At 49.0% G+C, this 15,520-nt stretch overlaps 1 protein-coding gene across 1 annotated transcript in view; it reads right to left on the bottom strand.

The window, feature by feature from the left end:
- Positions 1-11,441, bottom strand: part of LOC147712966 (extracellular calcium-sensing receptor-like) — a 72,413-nt gene extending 60,972 nt beyond the window's left edge. The window contains exon 1 of the mRNA XM_086919751.1: positions 10,829-11,441. Within this exon, the coding sequence (XP_086775877.1) occupies positions 10,829-11,441 (613 nt within the window). The remainder of the gene's footprint in view (positions 1-10,828) is intronic.
- Between the last annotated feature and the right edge of the window lie 4,079 nt (positions 11,442-15,520).

Here is a 15,520-nt window from a genome sequence, read left to right as displayed (position 1 = left end):
TTCTTCAACTACTTCAGCTGCACACCTGGGTCACGGACCTTATCTTCTCATCTTCACTTTTGTACTACTTCATTGGCTCTTCATTTTGATGGCTGCTATCTTCTGAGCTATTCCGTCGTTGCCTCACTTACTTGTGGATCTCTTTTGGCTCTTTTTTCTTGTCATTATTGATCCCTTTGATGTCACATTTAAAATGGAGCCAGCACACAATTCTAAGGCTCATGGTGCTGCTTCTGCTACACGAAAAGACTCTTTCGCTGCTGGTAAACGCCTCAAAAAGGACCCCCCCTTCGCCGTCTAAGTCTCCTCTCCCTGTCACATTGGAGGATATTATGGAGGAACTACGCCTCATACGCCCTTTCATGACAGATACTTCTACTACTCTCTAGAGACTTGACGATAATTGGTCCAGTCTAGATATGAGATTAAACGATGTGGAGCAGAAGGTCAGTGATGCTCAAGATATTGTAGGCAGAGTGGCGTGTCTTACCAAAGAGATTGATCAGTTAAAGAAAACGTCTGAGGATTTAGAAAATCGAAATCGACGCAACAACCTGCGCATTTATGGTGTTCCGGAGAATTCAGAAGGGTCTGATATCATCACGTTCTTGAAAGCACAAGTCCTTCCTGTTACCGGCATCCCCAAGCACCTAGATGTTAATATTCAAAGGTCTCATCGTCTTGGTCCAAAAAACTCTTCCTCCACTTCAAAACCCAGAGGCATATTTGCTTATTTCCTCCTTTATTCCCACTTCATGAATTTTCTTCACTCTGCTAAACAACATAAACAACTGCTTTGGTTTGGTCATAAGGTATTTTTCACACAAGATGTCTCTCCACCAACTGCTGCGTGACGGAAGGAGTTTCTGGATTTAAGGCCCACTCTCAGATCAATGAACGCTCGATATGGCCTTATCCATCCCTGCTTTTTCAAAGTGACTTATAAAGAAAGAACTTACAATTTTGATGATCCGGCAGACCTTCGAAAGTTCATCCACACTCACAAGGAGGAGTCCATGGAGTTCAGCAAACCCTAATTCTTATGTGCTAATGTTTGTAGTCTTTTTTTTATTCGGTATTTTGTCCCTTGTGGTAATTTAGTTTTCGTAATTTTTTTTCTCTTCTTTGTCGGACAGATCCATACCTTGTGGTTTTCGTTGTCCAATCCATTTTCTGTGCTGCCCTGATGTTTGTGTCCTACTTTCGACAAGCTGCCCTTCCCTTCCTTGTGTTTGGTAAGTTAATATTATTATTATTATTAGGTTTTGTAAAGCGTGTAGTCACCCGTAAGTATCCCAGCGCAAAGATCCAGACAAGCCAGAGGGTAACAGGGGGAGAGAGGAGGAGAAAGAAGATCAGGGGAACAGGTGAGTTTTCAGTCACTTCCTGAATCGGAGATAATCTGGTTCCGTCCTAAGATCACGGGGGAGGGAATTCCAAAGGTGGGCTGTGTTGACAGAGAAGCGCCGTCCACCCGTGCGCACCTTCTTCACTCTGGGAATAGTGATGAGGTATTCATGGTCAGATCGGAGGGATCTTGAGGCTTTGTAGGGCCTGATGAATTTTTTTAGGATGGGGGGCCTTTGTCCTGTAGGAGTTTGTGTGACAGACAGAGAGCTTTAAACTTCACTCGCTCTCTCACTGGAAGCCAGTGGAGATGGTTCAGGGCTGGTTTGGCCGAAGATCTAGCCGGGGTATTGGTGAGAATCTGGGCCGCGGCGTTCTGGATCCTTTGCAGTTTATTGAGGGTTGCCTCGGGAGCGCCCAGATAGATGGTATTGCTGTATCCAGCATTGATAAAATACGGCCCTGGATTAGCAGTTTCTGGGAGACAGGAGGGAGTAAGGGCAAAATCTTCCTGATAGATTTGAGGAGACCGAAGCAAGTCCCAGCGATTTTTTTGGCTTGAGTCTTAAAAGTCAGGTCTTTTTCAAGCCAAATTCCCAGGCTCTTGATCTCAGACTTGGGGGCAGGGGGTTCACCCAGGCAGGGGGGCCAGATGTTCTGCGAGAGAGAAAGCCCCTCCTGGCCAATGAGGAGAATATCTGTCTTTGAGCCGTTAAGTTTCAGTGACGAGCTATTCATCCATCCTTGAATTTCTGCAAGACAGTTGTAGAGGTCCGATGGTTCTTGGTTTGGGTGAGATAGTGACACCACTAATTGAGTGTCATCAGCGTAGCTGATGATTTTAACTCCGAACGGGTTGACAACCTCCTCCAATGGAGACATGTAGACATTGAATAATGTCGGGCTTAAAGATGAGCCCTGGGGCACACCGCATTGGAGGGGGGTTTCGGGAGAGCAGGTGTCATTTTCCCAGACCTGAAAGGAGCGGTGGCCAAGGAATGATTTGAACCAGCTCAGAGCAGTGCCCTCAACACCGATGTTCTTGAGTCGCTGGATTAAGACCCAATGGTTGACGGTGTCGAAGGCCGCACTGAGGTCCAGGAGGATCACTGCCACTGATCCTCCTGCGTCCAAAAGGGCTCTGGCCTCCTCCACTGCAGCAAGTAGGGCGATGTCAGTGCCCTGCCCTGGGCGGAATCCAGTTTGCGAGCATCTGAGCAGGTTGTTGGTCTCCAGATACTGCGAAAGCTTTTTGTTAACTAGCTTTTCAGCGATTTTACTGGTTCCGGGGAGGAGAGAGATTGGCCTGTAATTGGCCAAGTCCGAGGGGTCCAGAGAAGGTTTTTTAAGTAGCGCCTTGACGACAGCCGCCTTCCAGCTGGGGGGAACTTTTCCCTGGAGCAGTGAGGCGTTGATGAGATGAGTGAGTGAGGGAGTAAGTGCCCCTCATTCGTCTTCATTGGTCACTCTTGGTACTCAATTTTAATTTTTATTTCTCATATGTGACTGTTGTTGTTGTGTTCACATTAAATTGTCTCCTCCCTTCCCTCGTTGGTCAGTTCGGCTGTCTTGTCCTTTGTTGCTCCCTCCCCCACTGCATCGTTTTTCTTGTTCATGGTCTCTATGGCTAAAGCCTCTCGGCTTTCTGCCATCTCTTTTTTCTCATTTCATCTTCTGGGAGCTTTATTCTCCCACTTCTCCTCTCCTGTCCCAACTTCTCCTCAACTATTCACCATCTCCCCTCCTTCTCTTTTCTCTTCATTCACGTTTTTTCATCTATTTTTCTCTCTTTTTATCATGATCCTATTTCTTTCCATTGCAAAAACAACAAGTGATGGACTGAATGTGGATCAATGTCACACACTCCCCCAGTCAAAAGATCTGGGCCCAAATCCATCGTTTTTTGCACTCCAAACCACCCTGGAAGGACATGGCTTTTGTAGTTCGGACTGGACTGTTCCCATGGGGCACAGGGTCAGAGCTGATTTGCATATCGCCATTGTCTAACCCAGGTTGGTGTGGAGTGCAAAAAAACGATGGATTTGGGCCCAGATCTTTGGACTGGGGTGAGTGTGTGACATTGATCCACATTCGGTCCATCACCTGTTGTGTTTGCATATTCCGCCCTAAGTGCGCTGGGGATACCCAGACGTGGGTCCCAGGCACTCCACACCACTGGAGTCAAGCTAGCCGGGCTGATGAGAGGTGTTACCTCGAAACCGGTCCGGTCCTCGGATGCTTGATTCCGTTCTGGGAAGGACATGGCTTTTGTAGTTCGGACTGGACTGTTCCCATGGGGCACAGGGTCAGAGCTGATTTGCATATCGCCATTGTCTAACCCAGGGTGGTGTGGAGTGCAAAAAAACGATGGATTTGGACCCAGATCTTTGGACTGGGGTGAGTGTGTGACATTGATCCACATTCGGTCCATCACCTGTTGTGTTTGCATATTCCGCCCTAAGTGCGCTGGGGATACCCAGACGTGGGTCCCAGGCACTCCACACCACTGGAGTCAAGCTAGCCGGGCTGATGAGAGGTGTTACCTCGAAACCGGTCCGGTCCTCGGATGCTTGATTCCGTTCTGGGAAGGACATGGCTTTTGTAGTTCGGACTGGACTGTTCCCATGGGGCACAGGGTCAGAGCTGATTTGCATATCGCCATTGTCTAACCCAGGGTGGTGTGGAGTGCAAAAAAACGATGGATTTGGGCCCAGATCTTTGGACTGGGGTGAGTGTGTGACATTGATCCACATTCGGTCCATCACTTGTTGTGTTTGCATATTCCGCCCTAAGTGCGCTGGGGATACCCAGACGTGGGTCCCAGGCACTCCACACCACTGGAGTCAAGCTAGCCGGGCTGATGAGAGGTGTTACCTCGAAACCGGTCCGGTCCTCGGATGCTTGATTCCGTTCTGGGAAGGACATGGCTTTTGTAGTTCGGACTGGACTGTTCCCATGGGGCACAGGGTCAGAGCTGATTTGCATATCGCCATTGTCTAACCCAGGGTGGTGTGGAGTGCAAAAAAACGATGGATTTGGGCCCAGATCTTTGGACTGGGGTGAGTGTGTGACATTGATCCACATTCGGTCCATTACCTGTTGTGTTTGCATATTCCGCCCTAAGTGCGCTGGGGATACCCAGACGTGGGTCCCAGGCACTCCACACCACTGGAGTCAAGCTAGCCGGGCTGATGAGAAGTGTTACCTCGAAACCGGTCCGGTCCTCGGATGCTTGATTCCGTTCTGGGAAGGACATGGCTTTTGTAGTTCGGACTGGACTGTTCCCATGGGGCACAGGGTCAGAGCTGATTTGCATATCGCCATTGTCTAACCCAGGGTGGTGTGGAGTGCAAAAAAACGATGGATTTGGACCCAGATCTTTGGACTGGGGTGAGTGTGTGACATTGATCCACATTCGGTCCATCACCTGTTGTGTTTGCATATTCCGCCCTAAGTGCGCTGGGGATACCCAGACGTGGGTCCCAGGCACTCCACACCACTGGAGTCAAGCTAGCCGGGCTGATGAGAGGTGTTACCTCGAAACCGGTCCGGTCCTCGGATGCTTGATTCCGTTCTGGGAAGGACATGGCTTTTGTAGTTCGGACTGGACTGTTCCCATGGGGCACAGGGTCAGAGCTGATTTGCTTATCGCCATTGTCTAACCCAGGGTGGTGTGGAGTGCAAAAAAACTGATGGATTTGGGCCCAGATCTTTGGACTGGGGTGAGTGTGTGACATTGATCCACATTCGGTCCATCACCTGTTGTGTTTGCATATTCCGCCCTAAGTGCGCTGGGGATACCCAGACGTGGGTCCCAGGCACTCCACACCACTGGAGTCAAGCTAGCCGGGCTGATGAGAGGTGTTACCTCGAAACCGGTCCGGTCCTCGGATGCTTGATTCCGTTCTGGGAAGGACATGGCTTTTGTAGTTCGGACTGGACTGTTCCCATGGGGCACAGGGTCAGAGCTGATTTGCATATCGCCATTGTCTAACCCAGGGTGGTGTGGAGTGCAAAAAAACGATGGATTTGGGCCCAGATCTTTGGACTGGGGTGAGTGTGTGACATTGATCCACATTCGGTCCATCACCTGTTGTGTTTGCATATTCCGCCCTAAGTGCGCTGGGGATACCCAGACGTGGGTCCCAGGCACTCCACACCACTGGAGTCAAGCTAGCCGGGCTGATGAGAGGTGTTATCTCGAAACCGGTCCGGTCCTCGGATGCTTGATTCCGTTCTGGGAAGGACATGGCTTTTGTAGTTCGGACTGGACTGTTCCCATGGGGCACAGGGTCAGAGCTGATTTGCATATCGCCATTGTCTAACCCAGGGTGGTGTGGAGTGCAAAAAAACGATGGATTTGGGCCCAGATCTTTGGACTGGGGTGAGTGTGTGACATTGATCCACATTCGGTCCATCACCTGTTGTGTTTGCATATTCCGCCCTAAGTGCGCTGGGGATACCCAGACGTGGGTCCCAGGCACTCCACACCACTGGAGTCAAGCTAGCCGGGCTGATGAGAGGTGTTACCTCGAAACCGGTCCGGTCCTCGGATGCTTGATTCCGTTCTGGGAAGGACATGGCTTTTGTAGTTCGGACTGGACTGTTCCCATGGGGCACAGGGTCAGAGCTGATTTGCATATCGCCATTGTCTAACCCAGGGTGGTGTGGAGTGCAAAAAAACGATGGATTTGGGCCCAGATCTTTGGACTGGGGTGAGTGTGTGACATTGATCCACATTCGGTCCATCACCTGTTGTGTTTGCATATTCCGCCCTAAGTGCGCTGGGGATACCCAGACGTGGGTCCCAGGCACTCCACACCACTGGAGTCAAGCTAGCCGGGCTGATGAGAGGTGTTACCTCGAAACCGGTCCGGTCCTCGGATGCTTGATTCCGTTCTGGGAAGGACATGGCTTTTGTAGTTCGGACTGGACTGTTCCCATGGGGCACAGGGTCAGAGCTGATTTGCATATCGCCATTGTCTAACCCAGGGTGGTGTGGAGTGCAAAAAAACGATGGATTTGGGCCCAGATCTTTGGACTGGGGTGAGTGTGTGACATTGATCCACATTCGGTCCATCACCTGTTGTGTTTGCATATTCCGCCCTAAGTGCGCTGGGGATACCCAGACGTGGGTCCCAGGCACTCCACACCACTGGAGTCAAGCTAGCCGGGCTGATGAGAAGTGTTACCTCGAAACCGGTCCGGTCCTCGGATGCTTGATTCCGTTCTGGGAAGGACATGGCTTTTGTAGTTCGGACTGGACTGTTCCCATGGGGCACAGGGTCAGAGCTGATTTGCATATCGCCATTGTCTAACCCAGGGTGGTGTGGAGTGCAAAAAAACGATGGATTTCGGCCCAGATCTTTGGACTGGGGTGAGTGTGTGACATTGATCCACATTCGGTCCATCACCTGTTGTGTTTGCATATTCCGCCCTAAGTGCGCTGGGGATACCCAGACGTGGGTCCCAGGCACTCCACACCACTGGAGTCAAGCTAGCCGGGCTGATGAGAGGTGTTACCTCGAAACCGGTCCGGTCCTCGGATGCTTGATTCCGTTCTGGGAAGGACATGGCTTTTGTAGTTCGGACTGGACTGTTCCCATGGGGCACAGGGTCAGAGCTGATTTGCATATCGCCATTGTCTAACCCAGGGTGGTGTGGAGTGCAAAAAAACGATGGATTTGGGCCCAGATCTTTGGACTGGGGTGAGTGTGTGACATTGATCCACATTCGGTCCATCACCTGTTGTGTTTCCTATTTCTTTCCATGGCACTCCTTAGTATATCTTGCCTCTTTTGTTATTCACATTTTATATCCTCTTTGTATCCTAAACTTTCTTACAATTCGCTCTTTCCTCTAGTCTTCTCTTGGTGGTTTTTGTTCCCACAGCCTCATTTGCTGTCCTCTTTCAAATTCATTCTTCTTCTTTTCTAGTTTTCTTCTCTTTTGTATCTCTTTCAGGCTTTACTTCTTTTTTTCCTACCATCTGGTCTATTCTGCCTTGACTTCCAGAGATGATTGGTCTTCGTGTCATTTCCTGGAATGTTAAAGGACTCCGTAATCCGGTTAAGAAACAAAGAGTCCTCTCTCATTTAGCTAGATTGAAATGTCAAGTTGCCATGTTGCAAGAAACTCACCTTTCCTTGAAAGATTTGTCTTCTTTACGCAAAAAATGGGTGGGCGATATTTTCTGCTCCCCCTCAGTTGACAACAAAAATCGTGTTATTATTTTGTTTCACAAGTCGTTATGTAATGGAAGATGGTTGTTCTTGAATGTACAGGTTAATAATACTGATTTATCCTTTTGCAATGTCTATGGTCCTACAGTAGTGGATTTATCCTTCTGGAATAATTTCTCCATGCTACTCTCCTCGCATGCATCTGTTGATCTAATTGTGGGTGGTGATTGCAATCAACTGATGGATCCCTTTTTGGATCGCAAATCCCAGTCTAGATTCATCCCTAATAAGATGCAAAAATCCTTTTTTAGAGCTATATCCTCAAGAGGCCTCATAGACTCCTGGAGATTGTCCCATCCTGATACCCTGGAGTTTTCCTTTTTTTCTTCCGTACACGCATCACACTCCCTCATAGACTACATTTTCCTTACCCAGCACACTCGACAATTCATGACTCATGCAGAAGTAGGCTTTATCCTTATCTCTGATCATGCTCCCATTATCATTGATATTGACCTGCCCTCTCCCTCACCCAGTTCTTGTCGATGGTGCTTTAACAACTCCCTTTTTTTAGACCCTCAATTTACTGAACAATTTACTCTTTTTATGGAGGAATTTTTCCATTACAACCTTGACTCGTGTTCTCAATTTTACTTTATCTCGGACGCCTTTAAACAGTAGCAAGGGGTTGTATTATTGATTTCGTTTCTCGCAAATAAAACACGCCCTCTCTAAATCCTCACTTATTCTCAAGCAACTTAAGGAATTAGAACATCTTTTTTATACCTCCAATTCTGCTGATGCTCTTTCTTCTCTCGTTAAAGCCAAAATCCAATTTAATAAACATTCTTGGGATGCAGCTTGTAACAACCTTCTTAAATTCAATTCAAAAATGTATGGTGGGTGCAATAAAGCTTGCAAATCTCTTGCTAATTATCTTAAAATTAAGAAACACAAGTGCAAAATTGTAGTTATAACTGATGTCAATGGGGAGCGTCATTTTTCTGATGATAAAATTCTCGATTGTTTTGTATAGTACTATCGGAATTGGAATTGGAATGGATTTATTGAGCGCGATTGCTGCCCGGGGGCGTCCAAGCGCTGGGAGGTAAGAATCGAAGGGACCGGTGATGTGACACATTATATCTCGGAGACTTTGGTGAATAGTAAGGTCTTCAGTTTTTTACGGAATGACAGCAGGTCCGGGTTGGAACGGAGTGAGAGGGGGAGGGTGTTCCAAAGTTTGGCGGTGTTCACCGAGAACATCCTACCCCCGGCTCTGGCTCTCTTTACTCGGGGGACCACTGCCAGAAGGGCCTCAGAGGAGTGGAGGTTCCTGTTTGGGTGGTAGGGGATGACGAGCTTGCTATTAATAGCAGGTCCTGTTTTCCAGAATGCTCGGTGTGCAATGCACAACGCCTTGAATGACACTCTGTATTTAACTGGCAGCCAGTGTAGACTTTTTAGTGCAGATCTGGCTGATTGAGCTCGAGGAATTTTTAACAGGGTGCGCGCTGCGCAGTTTTGCACTATCTGGAGTTTCCTGAGGGTCATCTCGGGAGCCCCCACGTATAGAGCATTGTTTGTGTCAAGGCGGGACTGGATCAGGCCTTGGACTGCCACTTTACTGGCTTCTGGAGGCAGAAGTGGAAGGACCTTCCTTAGGGTTTTGAGGATGCCGAAGCAGGTGGCGGACAGTTTGGTAGCCTGGGTGGAGAAGGACAGCTTGCTATCCAGCCACACTCCTAGGCTCTTGACGCTTTCCTTGGGGGTGGGGGGAGTGCCCAGGGCTTGGGGCCACAAGGAGATAAAAGATGTTGGCGAGGCAGGGCCTAGAAGCAGGAGCTCTGTTTTATCTCCATTTAATTTGAGGGAGGAGCTGGTCATCCACTCCTTTATGTCCTCTAGGCAGCTCAGTAGGCCTCCTTGGGGGTGACTGATGTTCTTTTGAGCCAATGATACCACTAGCTGAGTGTCGTCGGCGTACGACACAATTTTGATGCCGTACGGTTTGACGATTCCAGCCAGTGGTCTCATGTAGACATTGAATAACACAGGGCTCAAAGAGGAGCCCTGTGGTACTCCGCAGCTGAGGGGCTTGCTGGCTGATACTGTGTCCCCATCGAAGATCTGGAATGATCTGTCGGACAGGAAGAAGCCGAACCACCTTAGAGCATCGCCAGAGACCCCGATGTCCCGGAGACGGTTCAGCAGGGTGGCATAGCTGACCGTATCGAATGCGGCGCTTAGATCAAGGAGGATCACTGCCACTGATCCTCCCTGATCCAGAGCCCTTCGAGATTCCTCGGCGACCGCTAATAAGGCAGTTTCGGTGCCGTGTTTTGGCCTGAAACCTGTCTGGGATGTATCCAGTAGGGAGTGGTGTTCAATAAACTGGACCAGTTGGACGTTTATATATTTTTCCAACACCTTGCCAGCCCAAAGGAGGAGGGAGATGGGGCGATAGTTGGAATAGTCGTCGGGGTTCGAGTTTGTTTTTTTTAGCAGCGCCCGCACCATGGCTTGTTTCCATGCTATAGGAACAACACCTGAGGCTATAGATGTGTTAAGGAGTTCTAGGATAACAGGCAGGGTGGTTTCGTGAGCTTGCATCAGAACTTCTGGTGGGGCTGGGTCGCGTGGGGAACCTGATTTGACTTGCCGAGCCATTTTACCGAGGGTGTCAAGGTCCAAGGGAGGGAAGTGCTCGAGGGTTGGCTGGGCATGGGAAGGGAGTGTTCTCGGGGGGGGTTGGTCAGCTGTCTCTGGAACTGTTGCTCCTGTTTGAAAGGTGGAGTAAATTTTCAGGACTTTATTATGAAAAAAGTCCGCAAGTTCATTGCATTGAACTTGGGTTTTAGTCGGAGGGGGGGCAGTGGTGACATTAGAACATTGTTTTATTATCTGGAAAATTTCCCTGGGTTTTGATTTAGCCTCTAGGATTTTGTCAGAGTAAAAGGTTGCTTTCGCCGTTTTGATCCCCTCTCTGTAAGTTTTTATTGCCTCTTTATATGCGTCCTTTTTTTCCGGGAGAAAATCCATGCGCCAGGCTCTCTCTCGTTGCCTGCAACGACGTTTTAATTCTCTTAGGGGGTCAGAGAACCAGGGCGCTGATCTCTGCATTCTTTTAGACGAGGATCTCTGGAGAGGGAGGATCGTGTCTAGTGAGTTCGTAATCCAGCTAACATAATTTTCGTTTGCTGCACTAGGGTCTGAGCAGGGAGGCGGATGGGTGGCGTCCAGGCTAAGCAGCCAGGCTTCCAGCTGGAGTTTTGACCAGTTCCTCCTGAGTGTTGTACGGGGGGGTAACTGAGGGGTCTTGTGGGTTGCCCAGGAAAACGGTATCAGAAAATGATCCGTCCATGGGAGAGGGATAGGAGAGTCGACAATCAGGTCGCTGCAGCTGCTGAAAATTGGATCTAGCAGGTTGCCCTTCTCGTGAGTTGGGGCTGTGACCAGCTGGGACAGCTGCAGAGCTCCTAGGTCGTCTGTTAGGTCTTTGGCAATATTATCTGAGGGGGAGTTGAAGTGGAAATTCAAATCACCCAGGACTGTGTAGTTCGCCACGGACATAGCCCTTTTAGCAATGATCTCTGGGAGCGATCTATGAAACAGCTTTGATGGGTCAGGAGGACGGTAGATCAAGGTGCCCGAGAAGGATGTATTGGCATTGAACTCTATACAGAATTCTATGCTTTCGCATTCGGGAATGCTTTCTGTTGTGGTGCGGCAACGGTACTGGTTTTTGAGTATAATAGCCAGACCGCCGCCTTTCCCCACTGGTCTGTCCGATCTAACGATGTGGTATCCACTTGGTAGGGCTGCGACTAGGTCAGGGTCGGAATGAGTGGAAAGCCAAGTCTCTGTTAAAAACATAACATCTGGCTCGCGCTCCTCCAGTAGTATGGACATTTGAGTGCTATACTTAGGTAATGATCGACAGTTTAGTGCCAGCATGCAGTATTTTGATGTCGGGGGGCCTGCTGAGTTTTTTCGGAATGAGTGTTTGCAGTCAGGGCAGCTGGACGGGAGGGATGGGGCTGGAAAGGTACGGGTACATGTGGCAGTAGTTCTGCTTCCAATGGACCGTAGAGCAGTGGGGCTATAGGTCCTGACCGGGGGAGCGGGAGAGGCAGGGGGGTGGCCCCTGGTCCCGGCTGGTCGCGGACGGGCGCAGACGGGCTTGCCTTAGGCGCGCCTTCGGCGCGCAAACGCCGCTCCCGCTGCGCTCGTCCGCTGCGCTCGTCCGCTGCGCTTCCGGTAACAACACATGATGTAGTTGAGGAAGGGGGCGTAGCCTGCGCTGTGGGCGTGGCCCAGGGACTCGCCTGAGTGGCGTTTGTAGCGGTCGTTGCAGCCGGCGCTATGAAGCGCTTCACGGCTGTTTCAGGAGTGCTTAGGTAGGTTTTTGAACACACAAGTTAAAAACAACAATTCTACAGATGTTAAAAAATTGGCGCTGAGAAGCTCCCGGCGTGTGCCTGCGGAGTCCTTCTATTCTTATGGCAGCGCTCTTAGTGGCGCGTTTTTATTCGCTACCTGGCGGAGGGGGCGTGGCCTGCGCTGTGGGCGTGGCCCAGGGACTCGCCTGAGTGGCGTTTGTAGCGGTCGTTGCAGCCGGCGCTATGAAGCGCTTCACGGCTGTTTCAGGAGTGCTTAGGTAGGTTTTTGAACACACAAGTTAAAAACAACAATTCTACAGATTTTAAAAATTGGCGCTGAGAAGCTCCCGGCGTGTGCCTGCGGAGTCCTTCTATTCTTATGGCGGCGCTCTTAGTGGCGCGTTTTTATTCGCTACCTGGCGGAGGGGGCGTGGCCTGCGCTGTGGGCGTGGCCCAGGGACTCGCCTGAGTGGCGTTTGTAGCGGTCGTTGCAGCCGGCGCTATGAAGCGCTTCACGGCTGTTTCAGGAGTGCTTAGGTAGGCTTTTGAACACACAAGTTAAAAACAACAATTCTACAGATTTTAAAAAATTGGCGATGAGAAGCTCCCGGCGAGTGCCTGCGGAGTCCTTCTATTCTTATGGCGGCGCTCTTAGTGGCGCGTTTTTATTCGCTACCTGGTGGAGGGGGCGTGGCCTGCGCTGTGGGCGTGGCCCAGGGACTCGCCTGAGTGGCGTTTGTAGTGGTCGTTGCAGCCGGCGCTATGAAGCGCTTCACGGCTGTTTCAGGAGTGCTTAGGTAGGTTTTTGAACACACAAGTTAAAAACAACAATTCTACAGATTTTAAAAATTGGCGCTGAGAAGCTCCCGGCGTGTGCCTGCGGAGTCCTTCTATTCTTATGGCGGCGCTCTTAGTGGCGCGTTTTTATTCGCTACCTGGTGGAGGGGGCGTGGCCTGCGCTGTGGGCGTGGCCCAGGGACTCGCCTGAGTGGCGTTTGTAGCGGTCGTTGCAGCCGGCGCTATGAAGCGCTTCACGGCTGTTTCAGGAGTGCTTAGGTAGGTTTTTGAACACACAAGTTAAAAACAACAATTCTACAGATTTTAAAAAATTGGCGATGAGAAGCTCCCGGCGAGTGCCTGCGGAGTCCTTCTATTCTTATGGCGGCGCTCTTAGTGGCGCGTTTTTATTCGCTACCTGGTGGAGGGGGCGTGGCCTGCACTGTGGGCGTGGCCCAGGGACTCGCCTGAGTGGCGTTTGTAGCGGTCGTTGCAGCCGACGCTATGAAGCGCTTCACGGCTGTTTCAGGAGTGCTTAGGTAGGTTTTTGAACACACAAGTTAAAAACAACAATTCTACAGATTTTAAAAATTGGCGCTGAGAAGCTCCCGGCGTGTGCCTGCGGAGTCCTTCTATTCTTATGGCGGCGCTCTTAGTGGCGCGTTTTTATTCGCTACCTGGCGGAGGGGGCGTGGCCTGCGCTGTGGGCGTGGCCCAGGGACTCGCCTGAGTGGCGTTTGTAGCGGTCGTTGCAGCCGGCGCTATGAAGCGCTTCACGGCTGTTTCAGGAGTGCTTAGGTAGGTTTTTGAACACACAAGTTAAAAACAACAATTCTACAGATTTTAAAAATTGGCGCTGAGAAGCTCCTGGCGTGTGCCTGCGGAGTCCTTCTATTCTTATGGCGGCGCTCTTAGTGGCGCGTTTTTATTTGCTACCTGGCGGAGGGGGCGTGGCCTGCGCTGTGGGCGTGGCCCAGGGACTCGCCTGAGTGGCGTTTGTAGCGGTCGTTGCAGCCGGTGCTATGAAGCGCTTCACGGCTGTTTCAGGAGTGCTTAGGTAGGTTTTTGAACACACAAGTTAAAAACAACAATTCTACAGATTTTAAAAATTGGCGCTGAGAAGCTCCCGGCGTGTGCCTGCGGAGTCCTTCTATTCTTCTATTCTTCCTTGTATACTTCTGAATCTACCCCGTCTTTTTCTCAAATAGATTCATTTTTCCAGTCCATTCCCAAAGCTGCAAACTCTGATCTAGATTTCTCCTCGCTTGATATCCCAGTTTCTGACAAAGAGATTCTTCAGGCCATTACTCTTTTACCTAAAAATAAATCCCCAGGCCCTGATGGCTTCACTGTCTGTTTCTATTTTCATTTTAAAAATGTTCTAATTACACATCTCTCCTCCCTAATTAATAATTACCTTTCCATGGGATAATCCAAAGGTTCTTTTTCACAAGCTATGTTATGTTTGCTTCCCAAGAAAGATAAAGATCCATCATTGTGTAAAAATTACCGGCCCATTTCCCTGATCAATACTGATTGCAAAATCTACGCACAAATTTTAGCCTCCCAGATCAATGTCCTTATTCCTGACTTAGTTACCATTTATCAATCCGGTTTTGTCAAGGGTAGATCCATCACTGATAACTTTTGGACTCTTTTAAACATCATTCACCTTGCCTCTAAAATGTCTTCCCCTCTCGCGACTATCACCCTTGACGCTGAAAAGGCTTTTGATAGGGTTAGCAGGGATTTTATGTTCGGGTCCCTCCGTTGGCATGGTTTTAGTCCTCATATCATTAAACTCATCTGTCTATTGTACTCTGCTCCCTCTACCTCTATTTGGGTTAATGGCGCTCAATCTTCTTATTTTCCACTACACAGAGGTAGTAGACAGGGCTGTCCCCTATCCCCTCTTCTTTTTATTCTAGCCTTAGAACCTTTTCTTGAAAAAATAATTTGTTCCACTTCATACTCTGGTTTCGTACATAAGAACATTAATATTAAATTCACTGCTTACGCGGATGACATTTTACCTTATATTTCTAACCCCACTACTTCTCTACCTGCTCTCTTCTCCCTGCTTCGTGAATACTCTACAGTCTCTGGATATAAGTTGAATATTGATAAATCTGAAGTTTTGCTCCTTAAAAAAGGTTGCCTTCCTCACATGTTTCAGGGTTCTGGTTTTGAATCGAATCCACGGCATATTAAATGTTTGGGTATTCTTTATGCGAATAACATTAAAGATACTGTTAGTATTAATCATAAAGATATTCTCACCAAGCTCTCTGCTCTTATTGACCGTTGTTCTCCATTATTCATATCATGGTGGGGGAGATTGGCAACAATCAAAATGATGCTCCTTCCTATTATTAATTTTTACTTGTCTATGCTTCCCATCTCTCTTCCTGCATATTTCTTTAAGCTTATTAATCGCATTCTTATTCGGTTTCTATGGAATAATCGTAAATCTAGGATTTCTATATCTTGTCTCCAACAACCCAAAAATGTAGGAGGTGTTAATTTTCCCAATCTTATCCGTTTCCACTCCTCCTTTACCTTAAAGCAAATATGGCCCTTTTTATCAGATCCCTCTCCTCTCCTTGTCACAGCCTGGAGTGCCATTGAAATGGCTCAGCTCTTGCCCTTTTCATTGCTTTCTGCTACTCGTTTGTCTCAACCACCCAAGAGACTTCTTTCTCCCATTTTCAAACACTGTAGGGCATTTGCACTCTCCTTATTTCGCTCCTTCCTCTCACAATCACACATTCACTCTCTCACTCCATTATGGTATACCTCATCCCTTCAAATTAATAACAGAGCCCTTTTTTG

Source organism: Lissotriton vulgaris, chromosome 5 (genome assembly GCF_964263255.1).
Source record: "Lissotriton vulgaris chromosome 5, aLisVul1.2, whole genome shotgun sequence".
NCBI classification, from domain to species: Eukaryota; Metazoa; Chordata; class Amphibia; order Caudata; family Salamandridae; genus Lissotriton; species Lissotriton vulgaris.
The sequence above is the reverse complement of the archived record's forward strand: the minus strand, read 5'-3'. Positions and strand labels throughout refer to the sequence as shown.